This window comes from Schistocerca serialis, chromosome 8, assembly GCF_023864345.2.
Source record: "Schistocerca serialis cubense isolate TAMUIC-IGC-003099 chromosome 8, iqSchSeri2.2, whole genome shotgun sequence".
Taxonomy (NCBI): Eukaryota; Metazoa; Arthropoda; class Insecta; order Orthoptera; family Acrididae; genus Schistocerca; species Schistocerca serialis.
In genome coordinates this window covers 96,788,579-96,802,440 of record NC_064645.1, presented here as the reverse complement: position 1 = coordinate 96,802,440, position 13,862 = coordinate 96,788,579, and the positions used below count along the sequence as shown (strand labels likewise).

The 13,862-nt window shown below is 42.3% G+C and overlaps 1 protein-coding gene across 1 annotated transcript in view; it reads right to left on the bottom strand.

The window, feature by feature from the left end:
• Positions 1-13,862, bottom strand: part of LOC126416305 (solute carrier family 22 member 1-like) — a 253,100-nt gene that overhangs the window by 126,003 nt on the left and 113,235 nt on the right. Inside the window, exon 2 of the mRNA XM_050083965.1 lies at positions 1,908-2,116. Coding sequence (XP_049939922.1) covers positions 1,908-2,100 — 193 coding nt within the window. The 5' untranslated portion in view covers positions 2,101-2,116. The remainder of the gene's footprint in view (positions 1-1,907; positions 2,117-13,862) is intronic.

Genomic DNA, 13,862 nt, shown 5'->3' with positions numbered 1-13,862 from the left:
GGTTTTTCACGCAGTTGTCCATCTGCCTCAGCGAATGCGGGCTGGTTCCCCTTATTCTGCCTCAGTTACACTATGTCGGTGATTGCTACACAAATACTGTCTCCACATATACCTACACCATAATTACTCTATCACGCTAACGTTTGGGGTTATATTCATTTGGTATGAGACGTTCCTGGGGGGTGGGGATTCCACTGGGGACCAAACTGCACAATAGCCCTGGGTTTAGTGTGGGATGGCGGTGGGATGGGTGGACTGCTGTGGCCTGTTGTGGGGTTGTGAACCACTGAGGGCTATGGTGGGACGAAGTCTCAATGTCATTTCTAGGTCCCCGGTTCAATACACAGTACACAATGTTCTGTTCAATCCATCCAAGAGTTACTGTAATTCTTCCTTAGGTAACTGTTTACAGTAATTTCCTACCTTACTGTTCATAATAAATCCTTCTCCCTTTATACCATTTTCTACTGCTGTTGATATTATTCTATATTTGTCAAACCAAATATCCCTATTTTCATTTCATTACACTGACTCCCACTATATCTACATTAAGCTTTTTTATTTCCTTTCCAGCTTCCCTACCACACATATACCAACATAAGCGGGTTTTACACAAGTGACTTCATGGTCAAAATCGACCACTAGAAGTGCGTACACTTTTCGCACTTGCATATAAATCAGCAGCCAACCATGTAGCGAGTTTGTCTGTGACTTAAATAACCAATAGAACGTGATGAATGTGTTCGGGATTTCCAAGTATGATACAGACTGTGCATATGCAGAAAAGAGGGATTGTTGTGGTATATGCTAACATTGGAAGTTATCCCATTCTGGCCAAGCTCAGTCCTATTACAGAAATGGATTATGTGCTTTTGTGTCTTCTTAATCTTTACTGTGTTGTTCGCTTGGTTTCTGTAAAAAGTTTGCATTTAAATTTTGCAATGAAAAAGTCTGAATTATTTGACAACAAAAATAATTTTGTATGTTGTTTTGCACTTAGCAAGAAAGCAAGATGCAAAGTAAAAGTAAAGTAAAAGGAGCTACTTACTGCGTTCTAAATATTGTTTGATGTGTTTGCAGGTACGTATATACGCCTCGAGGAAATAAATGTACATGTTTAGAAATGTTTAGATGATACTTTTCCTATTCTTTAAGTTATCAGGAATAGAGAATTTACTGCATGACCTTTGACAAGGTTATTAATAAATTCTACTATAATATCACGTTTCCACAGTTTGTTACTATATTTCGATTTCTTCATAAAAAGGATAGTCCATCATAACCACACTTCCAGCATTCAGGTGCCAAACTACACATCAGACAGCTTTCACAACATAGGGCTGAAACTAGTCCAGTGAAGTAAGATACCACCACAAAGCAGCTTTTGTCGAACAATTAATTAATAATATGACACATGTAAATGCAGATTGAGCTCTGACGTGTGAACTAAAATGACCCCTCTAGACAGATGAAACTCAGTACAGGAATAAAACGTCAGGGGCCTGCAGTGGACTTACTTGAGTCGAGTAGTAAATTGAGACAAGAAAGTCGATCACATAAAATGGGCTGTATTAAGGACATCTGGTTATATGTACGGAAAGGATCTGAATGCCCTAATCTAGCTAGATGAAGTGCATAAATAATCTTTGAAGTGCAGGAAAAAGAAAAGGCGGTGACATCTCAGTACCTGTAACCAGGGAGCTTACCTGAAGATGGCTGGCTCTGAGCACTATGTGACTTAACATCTGTGGTCATCAGTCCCCTAGAACTTAGAACTACTTAAACCTAACTAACCTAAGGACATCACACACATCCATGCCCGAGGCAGGATTCGAACCTGCGACCGTAGCAGTCGCACGATTCCGGACTGAGCGCCTAGAACCGCTAGACCACCGCGGCCGGCTTACCTGAAGACAAGGCAGGTATGGCGAACTGGCGCACCTCCTCTGGCGCCAGCGGCAACTGCTGGGCGAGCGCGTCGACGTGCGCCTCGCGGCACCAGTGTGCCGGCGCCAGCAGAGCCACCTGTAGGAGGGCCCGGGAAGCTGCCCAGAGCGCGCCACACGCGCACACCAGCGTCCACGCCAGCCGGCGCTGCATCGCGCCAGTCCAGCACCTGCAGAACGCACCCAATTCTATACGTACACGCTACTGCATCGTGTCCAAAGACTTTAAAAAGACACGTGTCCACTTGAGAATAAAACTGGCGAATTGCTCTCGAGAGGCAAGAAGAACACGCTTGTTGGCAGGTAGAGGTGGGCCAAACGGTTATTCTGGAGTAACCGTTATCACAGTTCCAGTTATTCTTTGATAACCGTTATCGTTAACGGTTATTAATAACTGCCAAGTTATTTTTCGCTAGCGAATACCGATAACTCCGACAGTTAAATAACGACATAGTTGGAATCCATCAGTTTAGTTATCAGTATAACTGCGAGTAGTGTGAAATAGCAGGAATGTCGTATGAATCGTGTCATAACCTCAGCTTATTAACTCCGGGTACATTTTAGTTGATGTTAGAACGATTATTAGTGTTTCAGATTATATGTTTGTAGGTTATCGGTCGCTATTAGAAATATTATCTTCGCAGCTGCGACAGAAAGTACGCGGAACTTCGCCAAAGCACTGTTTAAGTAAAATGTTAACAACGTGCGTTTTTAAGTATGAAGTAATATGTAAACTGAGTACTGTAGGTTAAATTCGAAGCTTAATTTCTTGTGCTGCTCACATAATAGAATAAAGTGTACAGCCTTGTAATACAACAAAAAATATACGTAATGTGACAGATTCGTTTACTCCTGTGCTGTAAAAGCTAGTCCTATTGGGGAAAGTGTGAGTACGCTAATCCAAGTTTTATGTCAGATTTGCAAACTGCTCGATTTCTCCAGCGACAGCATGTTTATAACATATGAAGACATGCAGATCGAAAAGGTTGACAGTGTTACATTTCTGGGACTACAACTCGATAATAAATTCAGTTGGGAAGGGCATACCACATTTTTTCATTCTATTATTTCATAAGGGAACATATTCTGTGGTAACTCATCAAACGTAGCAAAAGTTTTTCGCATTTAAAAGCGTGTAATGAAAATCGTTTGTGGTATCAATTCAAGAACATCATGTAGGAACCTGTTCAAGGAACTTTGTATTCTAACCACTGCTTCCTAGTATATTTATTCCTTAATGAAATTTGTTACAAGTATTTCCAACCAATAGCTTAATACATAATATCAGTACTAGAAATGGGAACAGCAATCTACATAAAGACCTAAAATTACTTACCTTGGTCCAAAAGGGGTCCAATATTCAGGAACATGCATTTTCAATAAGCTGCCAGCAAGTCAGCAACCATTAAAAACTTGGTTTCAGATAAGGCACGGTTTACAGTGTGTTTGAATGACTATTTGATACATAAGTGTCTGATTCCACCCATCATCAATATGCCGGAAATGTCTATTTTAAGTGTGTCTATGACGTCACTACATACACATGGCAACAAACACGAAGATACATATAAATAATACAATAACATTTCCCACCAAAAATACAATCAAACCAATGGGACAACTGCGGGAAGTTGGGGGTTTTAGGGTGAGGACAAGCTAGTAAAAAAAACACACCATTATCCCAAAACACAAAATGAAGAACAAAAAGAAAAAAAATACAGCATTCTGCTACACCAACAAAAATCTGCAGGAATCGGACACTTCCCTTGAACAATATAGGTCAACTATAGGTGACCATACCAAAACACCAATACCCACAACTAAAAGTACGAAAATTGGAATCAGACATTTCCCTTGACCTACATAGGTCAACCTCAGATGACGATACTAAAACATCAACACACACAATTATGAAAATGGGAATCGGTCATTATCCGGTGACCTATATAGGTCCACCACAGCTACTGATGCCAAAAAACCAACACCTACAACTACGAAAAATAAAACCACAATCCCAAAAGTCCACAAATCAATCATCCCTACATAAATTAAATCACATTCAATACTTCATAAATACACAAAACATCACAGCTAGAAAAAAAAAAAAAATTAATTACCACCAGCAAATTCCGGCACTGCAACCTAGATCGACAGCCCCCCCCCCCCCCCACACACACAAAAACCAACTCATAAACACCGTGCCGTAATGACATTCACACACCACAACACCTTTACGTCGAAGCAGACGGGTGGAATCAGACGCTTCCAGTGACCCCTCCTTCTACTCTGTAGATGAATATCGTAACAGAGACTGATAGACCAGCTTAGGTAAAAATTCTGCTATATTTTAGTTTTGACAGCACTTGGTTGCAACAGTCAAGATCGGGTATTCTGTGTACGATAAATTTATTAAAAGTACGTAACTGTGTTTTATTCTGTCAGTGTACCAATTCTGTAAATATTAGCAGTTACTGTGATATATTCACGTATTTTGACAATCTCCTGACAAATGATGAGGATAATAATTATTATATTCCACTGTATTATGTTATACTTTCTGACATGTTATTTGTCATTCGTGATGGCCAGCGGCTATTTCCGTAGCAGTACGAAAATATTTGTTCGCTCCAGTTACCATCCTCTCTGGAAATATCACCTGGAACTACGACCTTTAACTGGAGTCACCGAGTCAGGAACGTCTAGACACACAGTTATTCCGTTACCAGCTTCCAGGTTATCTGTGGTGGTAGCCCGATAACTACCAGAGAACTAGAACTACGAGCCAATAACGATAACTGCCAGAGGAGAATACCGGCTCTGACAGTTATTTCCATAGTAGCTCGAATTCCTTAGTAACTTTCCTTGTACTACCCGTCCAAGCTAAATTAACACGTAAGGCGGTGGCTTAAGGGAACGACCGTACTTGTTAATGCCTGTACTGCAGCTCCTATCAGCCACGGCTCGGATATTAACTTTATTTAATTGTTTATGCTAAAAGTAACGAAGGCCCACGAAATAGTACACAGTTCTTATCAACAGATGGCGCGCAGTCTCACAGTTATTCCCATGGTCTATAGAACGCATCCAAATGCGCAGTACGATCTTCGGTCAACAGATGGCGCGAGGCACTGTTGACACTAAACAGTTATTGAAATAACTGCCAGAATCAGAGGAACGGTTATCGCAGTAACCGGTTATTTCTATCAGTTACGTTATTTTTTGCCACCTCTATTGGCAGGAGTGTGAGACTGCGTGGCCCAATTTGATGCACATCTGCCTGAGAGCGGCTCAATTTCGACCTGCTATCTAGAGGACATGATGCCCCTGGCTCACACTGTTAGTCAGTGGCTCGCCAAATACGAGCCGTGGTAGTATCTGATAATTGTGCGGTGTAAGATGCGGTGTAACTTTACGATGCAAAATAATGGTTATGGAACATATAAAATGTTCCTAACATAGAAATAAGGCAAAGAAACACAAGCTTTTGGAAGAAATAGGGCTGAAGTTTTCGTGTTCAGGAGAAGTTCACGAGGAAAATTCATAATTTAAGAAATAAGGTATGAAAATTTAATGTTAGTAGAAACTTAATTACAAATACATATTTATGTAATATTTTTTAATACAATTTTGTTACACGAAAGTAAATAATTGCTACCAATTTAAAGCAATTTCTCACATTTCTTATTTGTCCATCAGAAAAATTATTTGTTTTGTCTCCACCATGGTCGCGTACGACATATGATTTATTGTTCCGAACCTACATAGGTGTCCAAAATTAAAGCAACTAACTACTGTTTCCCCGTCCTGTGTCTAATTCACGATGTAATCGTACAAACTGTCAACAGTTGTCCGTATGATCGTGTTCTGCATAGAAGGTGATATTCTGTTCAATGGACAACCACTCCAATGATGACGTCAAAGCATCTATCAAATGAGGTAGTGTTTGCCAGGTAGTCCCTTAACTCAGAATTGCTGTGTACACAGCCACAGACGGTGCAGCATGGGACATCCATAACCAGCATTAACCGTCCCAGTATTGACCGACCAAATGCAACAACAATAGAACTCCATCCCACAAACCGAGTTCCGGCACCTGTAGCACGCAATGCTTGCATGTTTGCATGCTTACATTCAACATTTTGTCGGATATGCTGGTTATTAATGTACCAGCATTTCACATTCGCAATGGCTTATATCGTACTTACGTTAACTTGTGATCTTGCAATGTTAATCACTCACATATGTTACACAGACAAATATATTCCCTACATTTCATTACTCTACATCAATTATTTTTTGATTCTGCGATTTTTTCCCGTCAGTGCATACTGCTCTTGAGAAGACTATGAATTTTATCGGCAGTACTTTTAAGCATGAAAAAAAAGGGCGCTGCAGATTGCCATAAGAATCACGTAAAAAATTATTTGTTGCGCTAGGCAGTGCGCAGATATCTCCATAAGTGTTTTGCATCAGTTTTCGGTTCTATTATTAACGCATGTTAAAACTGCGGATGAATGTGCAGAGCCAGGGATGAATTTTCGTGTTCTACAGGGTAAGCTCGAAGACAATTGCACAATCTGAAAAATACTTCATACATGTAATTTTAACTTTATTTAAATTACATTGAAAGTAGGCAGGGCATTGGTCGTAATGCAGTTTACATTAGTTTTGCTCTCTTTCTGAGGTGGCTGAGGAATATGAGAAAGCGGGAGATACAGAGAAGATGAAAACACAAAGGTAAATGGCTGTATTTCACTCTCTTGAGAGCCATTGTTTCCACAATTCTTGCAGCTCTTTCCTCAGGTTGTAATGTGTCTGTACCGCCAACTCATTTCTCATTTAGTAGTCATAAAATAATCTCTAAACAGGTCACTCAGATCTTTTTGTGACACTGCAGCGTTATTTCCCTTCCTTCGTTCCAACGTAAAAAAAATGAATTTTGTGTATTACCTTCATCACGCCAGAGGGCAGGCACGAGATCTCGGTATGTGGACTCCTCGGAGTCACACTCTCCATTACACGTATTGGAGGACTCGTTTTGGAGCAGCAAAAGATTATGGAGTGCAGATATAGCCAACGGTATGTATGCTACTCTGTCTGAGTTGACGTGTATTGGCTTCCTGTATACCCTAAACCTTTTCGCTGAGATGCCAAAGCCGTTTCCCACAGTTCTACGAGCTCTGTAGAGGCGGTAATTGCAAAGACGTCCCGGTGCTTTTCGCCTCTAAAAGGAGACCGTTTCAAGAATGAAGGATTCATTGCCAAAGCATGATACCCAACGGCGATGTAAGTAACCAGAATTTTCCTTGCAGGAAGCTGTGAAGAATTAGATAGGGGAATGGTTCCCTGTTCTAGCTTCTTATGCAATGTACAGTTAGAAAATACACCTCCAAGAGAATCGCATCGAACTTCAGCATAAATTAGTTTATACTTTTCATCTGACAGTTCCAAGAGAACAGTACTATGCGTCGCTTTATAATTATAGAAAAGGCTCCCACTATTTTGTGGAACTTCTATACAACATACTTTCCTTCTAACGCGCCTGGGCAATAAGCGAAAAAAAAACCCACCAATCTTCATAAGAGCCGGCCGGGGTGGCCGAGGGGTTCTAGGAGCTACAGTCTGGAACCGCGCGACCGCTACGACTGATGACCTTAGAAGTTAAGTCCCATAGTGCTCAGCGCCATTTGAACCATTTTTTCTTCATAAGAAAGAGCGCTCAGTAAAATTTAATTATTTACATACTTTCAGAACAATGTTTCAGCTTTTTCGGCAATCAGTCAGAAATTTATGTGTGTTTATTCGGATACTTTTTTGTATTTTAAGCGTATATGAATCAGTAACGAACACGTTTACTCGATAAAGCTAATGTACAACCGGTATCTTTACAAATATAATCACAAAAGTTACCAACTTTCGAATTTGATTATAAATATGGAGCGACATTTCTTTCGTAATCAGATTACATGCATAAATGTTTACATTCCTACCTGTAATTACACTGCTTTCAGATCGTCGTAAATTGTCGGAGCCGAGTACGCCTTTAGCGATGATGCCTACTTTGCAAACAGGGATGCGAAAGAGGTACTGTAAACTAGTCACCTGAAATATGGTAATAAAATAAGTAAGAGAAAACACGATCCGTAGTACGCTGTAACGTAGATGATCTTTATTATATGAGGTTTTGTGATTGCAGCCGGTGTGTGTGTGTGTGTGTGTGTGTGTGTGTGTGTGTGTGTGTGCGTGTGTGTGTGTGTGTGGTAGGTTGTGATACAGCGTCGCTGGTGGATGGCGCTCTTCCTGTCTTAATGTAAGCGTAAAATTTTTCTATCTTACAATGACATGACATAATTGCAATGCCATCTTTGGAGTGGACGCCTGAAGTATGGCGGTGGGACTTGACGCCCATACCACCCTCCATCGGTGGATGTTCAAGGTTGCTGGCAAGAGGGAACACACCTACATAGGCAATGATACTGGTGGTCGTACGATGGATGTAACATACTGAGTGGCCGTATCATGACCGAAACGTTATTGTGGCCATGACAGGGCTGTCGTTAGCCACGGTCCGAATCTGATTCCTCGAGGATGGTGAGATGAACAGGGTTGCGGTACCAGTGCCAGGGCGTCGTGGTGCCAATATGGTGTAAACCAGTGACGGTGTCGTGGAGGGCATTCACTTTGTCACAGAGATTCCTTGCTGTCTCTCGAATGGACGTCTTGAGATTTACTAAGTTTGTCTCCTCCCAGACGGTAACAACCCTCGTGGCTGGAGGGGCATGCAGGCACCACCGAAGCGCCTTATTCTGCAGGCGTTGGAGGACCTCCATCCAGGGAGCACTAACCATGGAACACGTGGAGGAGCCGTAGGTGAAGGAAGGGTGGACAACCGTCCGGTGCAGTCGGAGTTTGGTGCCTAAGGTCAGATCCTGCTGTTGAAGAGCGGGTACAACGCTTTTATCAGGTTTTGTCCGTTTTGGGTTGCATATTCTGCATGTCGATGGAAGAGTAGTTTTTTATTCATCCGGACACCTAGATATTAGATATCTGGGGACCACAGGACCTGGACGCCTGCAATAGTGATGGTGTGACGGAGGATTGGGTGCCGTTTGGTGAAGGAAATCTTGTTTGAACAACACGTGCAGAGTTGTGTCCACCTGCCTCTGGAGACGAGCAATGAGCTGGTCCGTGTAGCGCCCGGTCTTTTAGAGCGGGTATTGCCCCAGGTGGCAGTGTGCGATGACTGGCACATAATTAACATATATGTTAAGGATGATGGGAGACAACACAGAGGCTTGAGGGGTATCCATCGACGTGTGACGTAAGCTCGAGCGTTTTTCTTGCTGAACAACCAGGAAGGTTCTATCGTGGAGGAAATCATCCATGATCTAGATATAGATGTTGGAGACTGCTAGTTCACAGTGTCGGCTTTATAGTAAAAACTGGCGCGGAAACGCATGCGCGTTGGCGGCCGTCACTAGAGCATCCTCTATCGAAATTCGCGCCCTCTGCAAATACTGTTCCATCTGTGGCGCGCAGTCGCATGCTTAAAAATGAAACTACATGTCCACCTCCGTCGGAACGCCCACTTTCGGCGCTAAGAACAAACGTCAGATGTCGCCACACGTGTCATTATGCATAAAATGTTTTCTCTCAGAAGAAATCAGAGAGAGATCACCAGCTGAAAGCCGCCATCACGATTTGTAAGATCTTGTGCTAGACGTATTTTCACAGATTCTTATTGTATCCCAAAAGGATCTCTTCGGGAGCAAGATTTTTGTGGTAGAATAATCCGTAGAGTGTGGTAATACGATGCTCTGCTACGGCAGACTTACTGGGCTGTGAAAGGCGACTGTGGCGGTCATGTTCAGCACACCTTTCATATACTGTGCGTATTGCTATCGGCGAGCTTTGCAAGACCGATGGGCAACCCTCCGGACTCTGCGGATGCGCGGGCAGCCTACACGGCCCCTGCACGCTTCAGCATCGCGGACTCGCTGTGCCGCAGTAACGGACGGACACCAGGCGGCGGTACGAACGCTAGCAGAGGCCGCCGCTTCCAAGGAACCTGTTCGCGTCCGCCACACACATGACCAGAAAAGAGTGCTGCGAGCACACCGCCGCCAGCCGCTATAAAGGTCGGCGCTAGCGCTACTCAGTTCTTCTGGCTTCGAGAGCCTCTCCTAGCGTCCGGGCAGGTGCTACTCACCTCATCTCCTTAGGACGCTGTCGAAGTCCATCGTAGGGACCGACGCCGCTGCATTCAGCATTCGCCGTTGTTTCCCATTGTGCAATCGGACTGTAACCAGGATAGACTTTCCTGTTCCTAGGTTGGTGTAATTCAGAACAGCTCCATCGTACTTGGAATGTTTTCCATGCAAGTGTGTTTGTCTATGAAGATCCTAATTGTGTTACTTTGTCAGACTTTGGGATCACGGTACTGTCAACTCTTCATACCTGTGAGCCATTGCAATTGTGATTTTGTTATTATCGTCAAAGCAGACGTTTTCTTCCTTTGGTCGGGAAAATTTTGTAAACTTTGATCACTGTTTCCCCTGTGTTGGCCTGAGCGACACAGATCGCCCTTTACCGAACGGAGAAAAGCATTAACCCTCGCCGGTGGCCCGAAGATTCTTTAACCTGATGTTTCTTTAGGATTCTACCTACTTCAGACGAAAGGTTGCCGACGTTGGAACGCCCTGGATTTGATCACAATCCTGATCTTCTTGATATTGTGGATGGTCAATTTTCTTCCTCCTTAGCGCTGTACTAGTGTGATTTGAGGAGTAACCATTATCCATGAACACCACCGGTAGATTTCCAGCTCCTTACTAAGGCTGTCTCCATCAGAAACAACATGTGCCCGGTGCACAAACGTTCTAAGGACGCCGATAATTTGTGAAGGGTGATGGCAACTCGACGGTTGCAGATAGAGGTCTGTATGTGTTGCCTTACGGTAGACGGAATGCCCTAATGACCTATCCACTTTTCTGCTAACCAAAACGTCCAAAAATGGTACGCAACCATCCTTCTCTATTTCCATCTTAAATTGGATGTTCTTGTTGATTGAATTCAGGTGTTGCAAGAAACTTGACAGTTCTTCTACACCACGAGGCCAGACTACGAAAGTGTCACCTACACATCACCAGAAGACCCTCGGATTAAGTTCTGCCGGTCTTTATTTAAATCGTAAAATTAGCTAATTTCGACGACTTGGCACTTTCAAAACGTAGTGAATGGATCCACATTAACGTGACAGCCTTAAACATGATTTTGGCAACTTTGTTCTGAGTACTACAGCTTGAAAAAAATTATGAAAAACGGTGGTTGAATGCCATAGACAGGCAGTACACGAAAGTACTGCTTTTGTGAAGTGATAAAATATTGTAATATGAGATTGTGTCACCTGCCCCGTAATTGTATTGCTTGTCTCACTTTTGTGTCTCTTTTTATGACTTCTGGCCCGACAGAATATACTCGTCTTGCATCTCGTCAATCGGCAGCTCGTTAATCGGCAAAATGTCCAGAACAGTTACGCATAGTCGATCTGTAGTTTGCGCATTACCGTATGGATTGCGCCTAATTCACTTCTACTGTGTATACACGGTTTAACCAACACATTTCTTCATTCGTTTGTCTTCTTCTTCTACAAATTGTTATTATCGAAACAGCGGCAACTTGGCTCTTGTCCGAATTTCTCGCGAGAAATCTTTACTAGTGGCTGCAAACCCCTTAAGTGGACAGGGTCTGGAGGGCAGTCGGAAGAGTTCTTCTTCCAACGATGTCACGCGGTTTTCTAGAGAATAATTTTGTGGAGAATAACACTCAAGTGGACACAAAGCTGACAAGGGAAGTCTCTCGGAACGAACAGGAATTCGGTGTTCCAGTTGCATTTAGGAGCTTTAAGTACCACTGTGATTAGGGTGGTGTCAGCATTCGATTGTGTTACCTTTACTCGTAGTTTTTCCACATCCGGACTTTAAAAATATACTTGAGGTTCTTCAGTAAAACGCGTACACAATATGCAGAATCACAACAGGCACAGTTGATGAAAGCAGTATGTGGGCAATCTTCAGAATCACATTCTTCAGATGCAAAATCACCTGCTGCTTGAATCACTCTCTTGAATTCAGCAACATGTGCGGGAGTATTGTCCCAGCCAGGCGCCAGGAATATTGAACCAGAGAGCAGAGAGCTTGTTATGAAAAACTGTATGCGTTTTCATTATGAAAACTCTATTTCCTAATTTAGTGTCGAAGTCACTGCAGAGTCCTTAGTCTGTTAGCCCTCTTGTAAATATTTTATATAGCCGGAAGAAATATACATCCAAAGGCTGTACGTATTTTGTTCTTTTTTGGTGGAATGGTCATGCATTCAGAGTCTTCACCCGCAAACGAATCATTTACTATTGTTGTGTCGTTGTGGGCACTCAAGGACTCACGAAGTAGTATACACTTCTGGTTATTTGCGACACTGTCATTAAAAATGATTTTAAGTGGTCTTTTGACATTTTCCCACTTGTACTTGGCTTCAAATGTATGGCTGGTGGAAGTATTTTTCCCTGAATACAAATACAGTTTTTTTGTTAGGTGTCCACTCATTGAACATCCAATACGTATTGTGCGAATTGTATAGTGAGCAGATTGGACCAAAGCAAACGTTGATTTTTACCCCCATCTGTTTTTTAGATAGCGTCGGACCAGAAGTGGGTTCATAATTAAAACACTGTGATCATTGTTCCAAATGCAGTGTGGCTATGTCTGGAAACTTGCAGCTTTCTGGTCTATTTCTTCGACAAAACGGACCTCAGACTGGAGAAGAGAATAATGATTATGCTACCTTTCCATGGTCAAAATACCGCGGCTCTTTAAAAAATTACTCAGTTAGCAGGCCAGACCTCAAATTATTTTCAAGATATCTTGGTTTCCCTACATAGCTCTGGTTGAATCAGTGATGCGTCTAAGGCACATTCTGTGTTTTTCTTGAGATATGATATGAAAGCTGCAGAACATTTAAACTTTGTGTGACCTATTTCTCTTGCTTTTTGCATTGCCAAAAATTTCAGGTGCCAGTAATGGACACATTTTCCTTCCTCCCTTCCTGTGTCAAATTGGGATAGAATGTGTTGTTCAATCTCCACTTCTTCGATTGCTTCGTTTCCTTGAAATGGATATTCATTACGTCTTTTTGCCTAAAAATTATCAAATATTATGTTGATATTCCATGCCCTTTTTATGGACGGATGTCTCTTCAATAACGAGCTGTAGGTCGTAACCTCACACGGAGGTGTATGATAATCATCATAAATAGGTTCAAGATATTCTTCTGGAAATTTTGTTAATGCAGTAACACCATTAAATTTGTTTTCTGGAGAATGTTCATAGTCACTAAAACTCTTTGATGGGTGGATGTTTCCGTCACTACCACTAGCACTACAGTCATGAACACTATTAATCGCGTTATCGTCATAAAGTCGCGTTCTTCATCGACTATCCTATCAAGTGTAACTTCACTTGAGCAGTCAAATGAATACTCATGTTTCTGCATAATCATATCCACCAAACACTGCGAGAGTGTAATAATCCTGCCCTACAACGTCTTCCGTTGGATAATGCCTTTGTAACTTGGATGCTGCAATATCTAAAACGATCCAGACATAAACTGCTTCGTTCATTTTATATTACAGTACTGACACACGCATACTAAACACGTCAACTACTTGCTGCGGTAATTGAGTGACTGGCGTGTTAGCCCCCCCTCCTCCAAGACCGCAAGCGCTATTGTGTTCAAACCAAGTGAAACACAACCGTACGCCGTCGCAGGAGTGGTTAGAAATGTGAGACGGGTCTGTGTATAAATGTTCAAATAGATATTCCATTCGAACCGAGAGATGTCTCCTGTGACAGCGACTCTCGT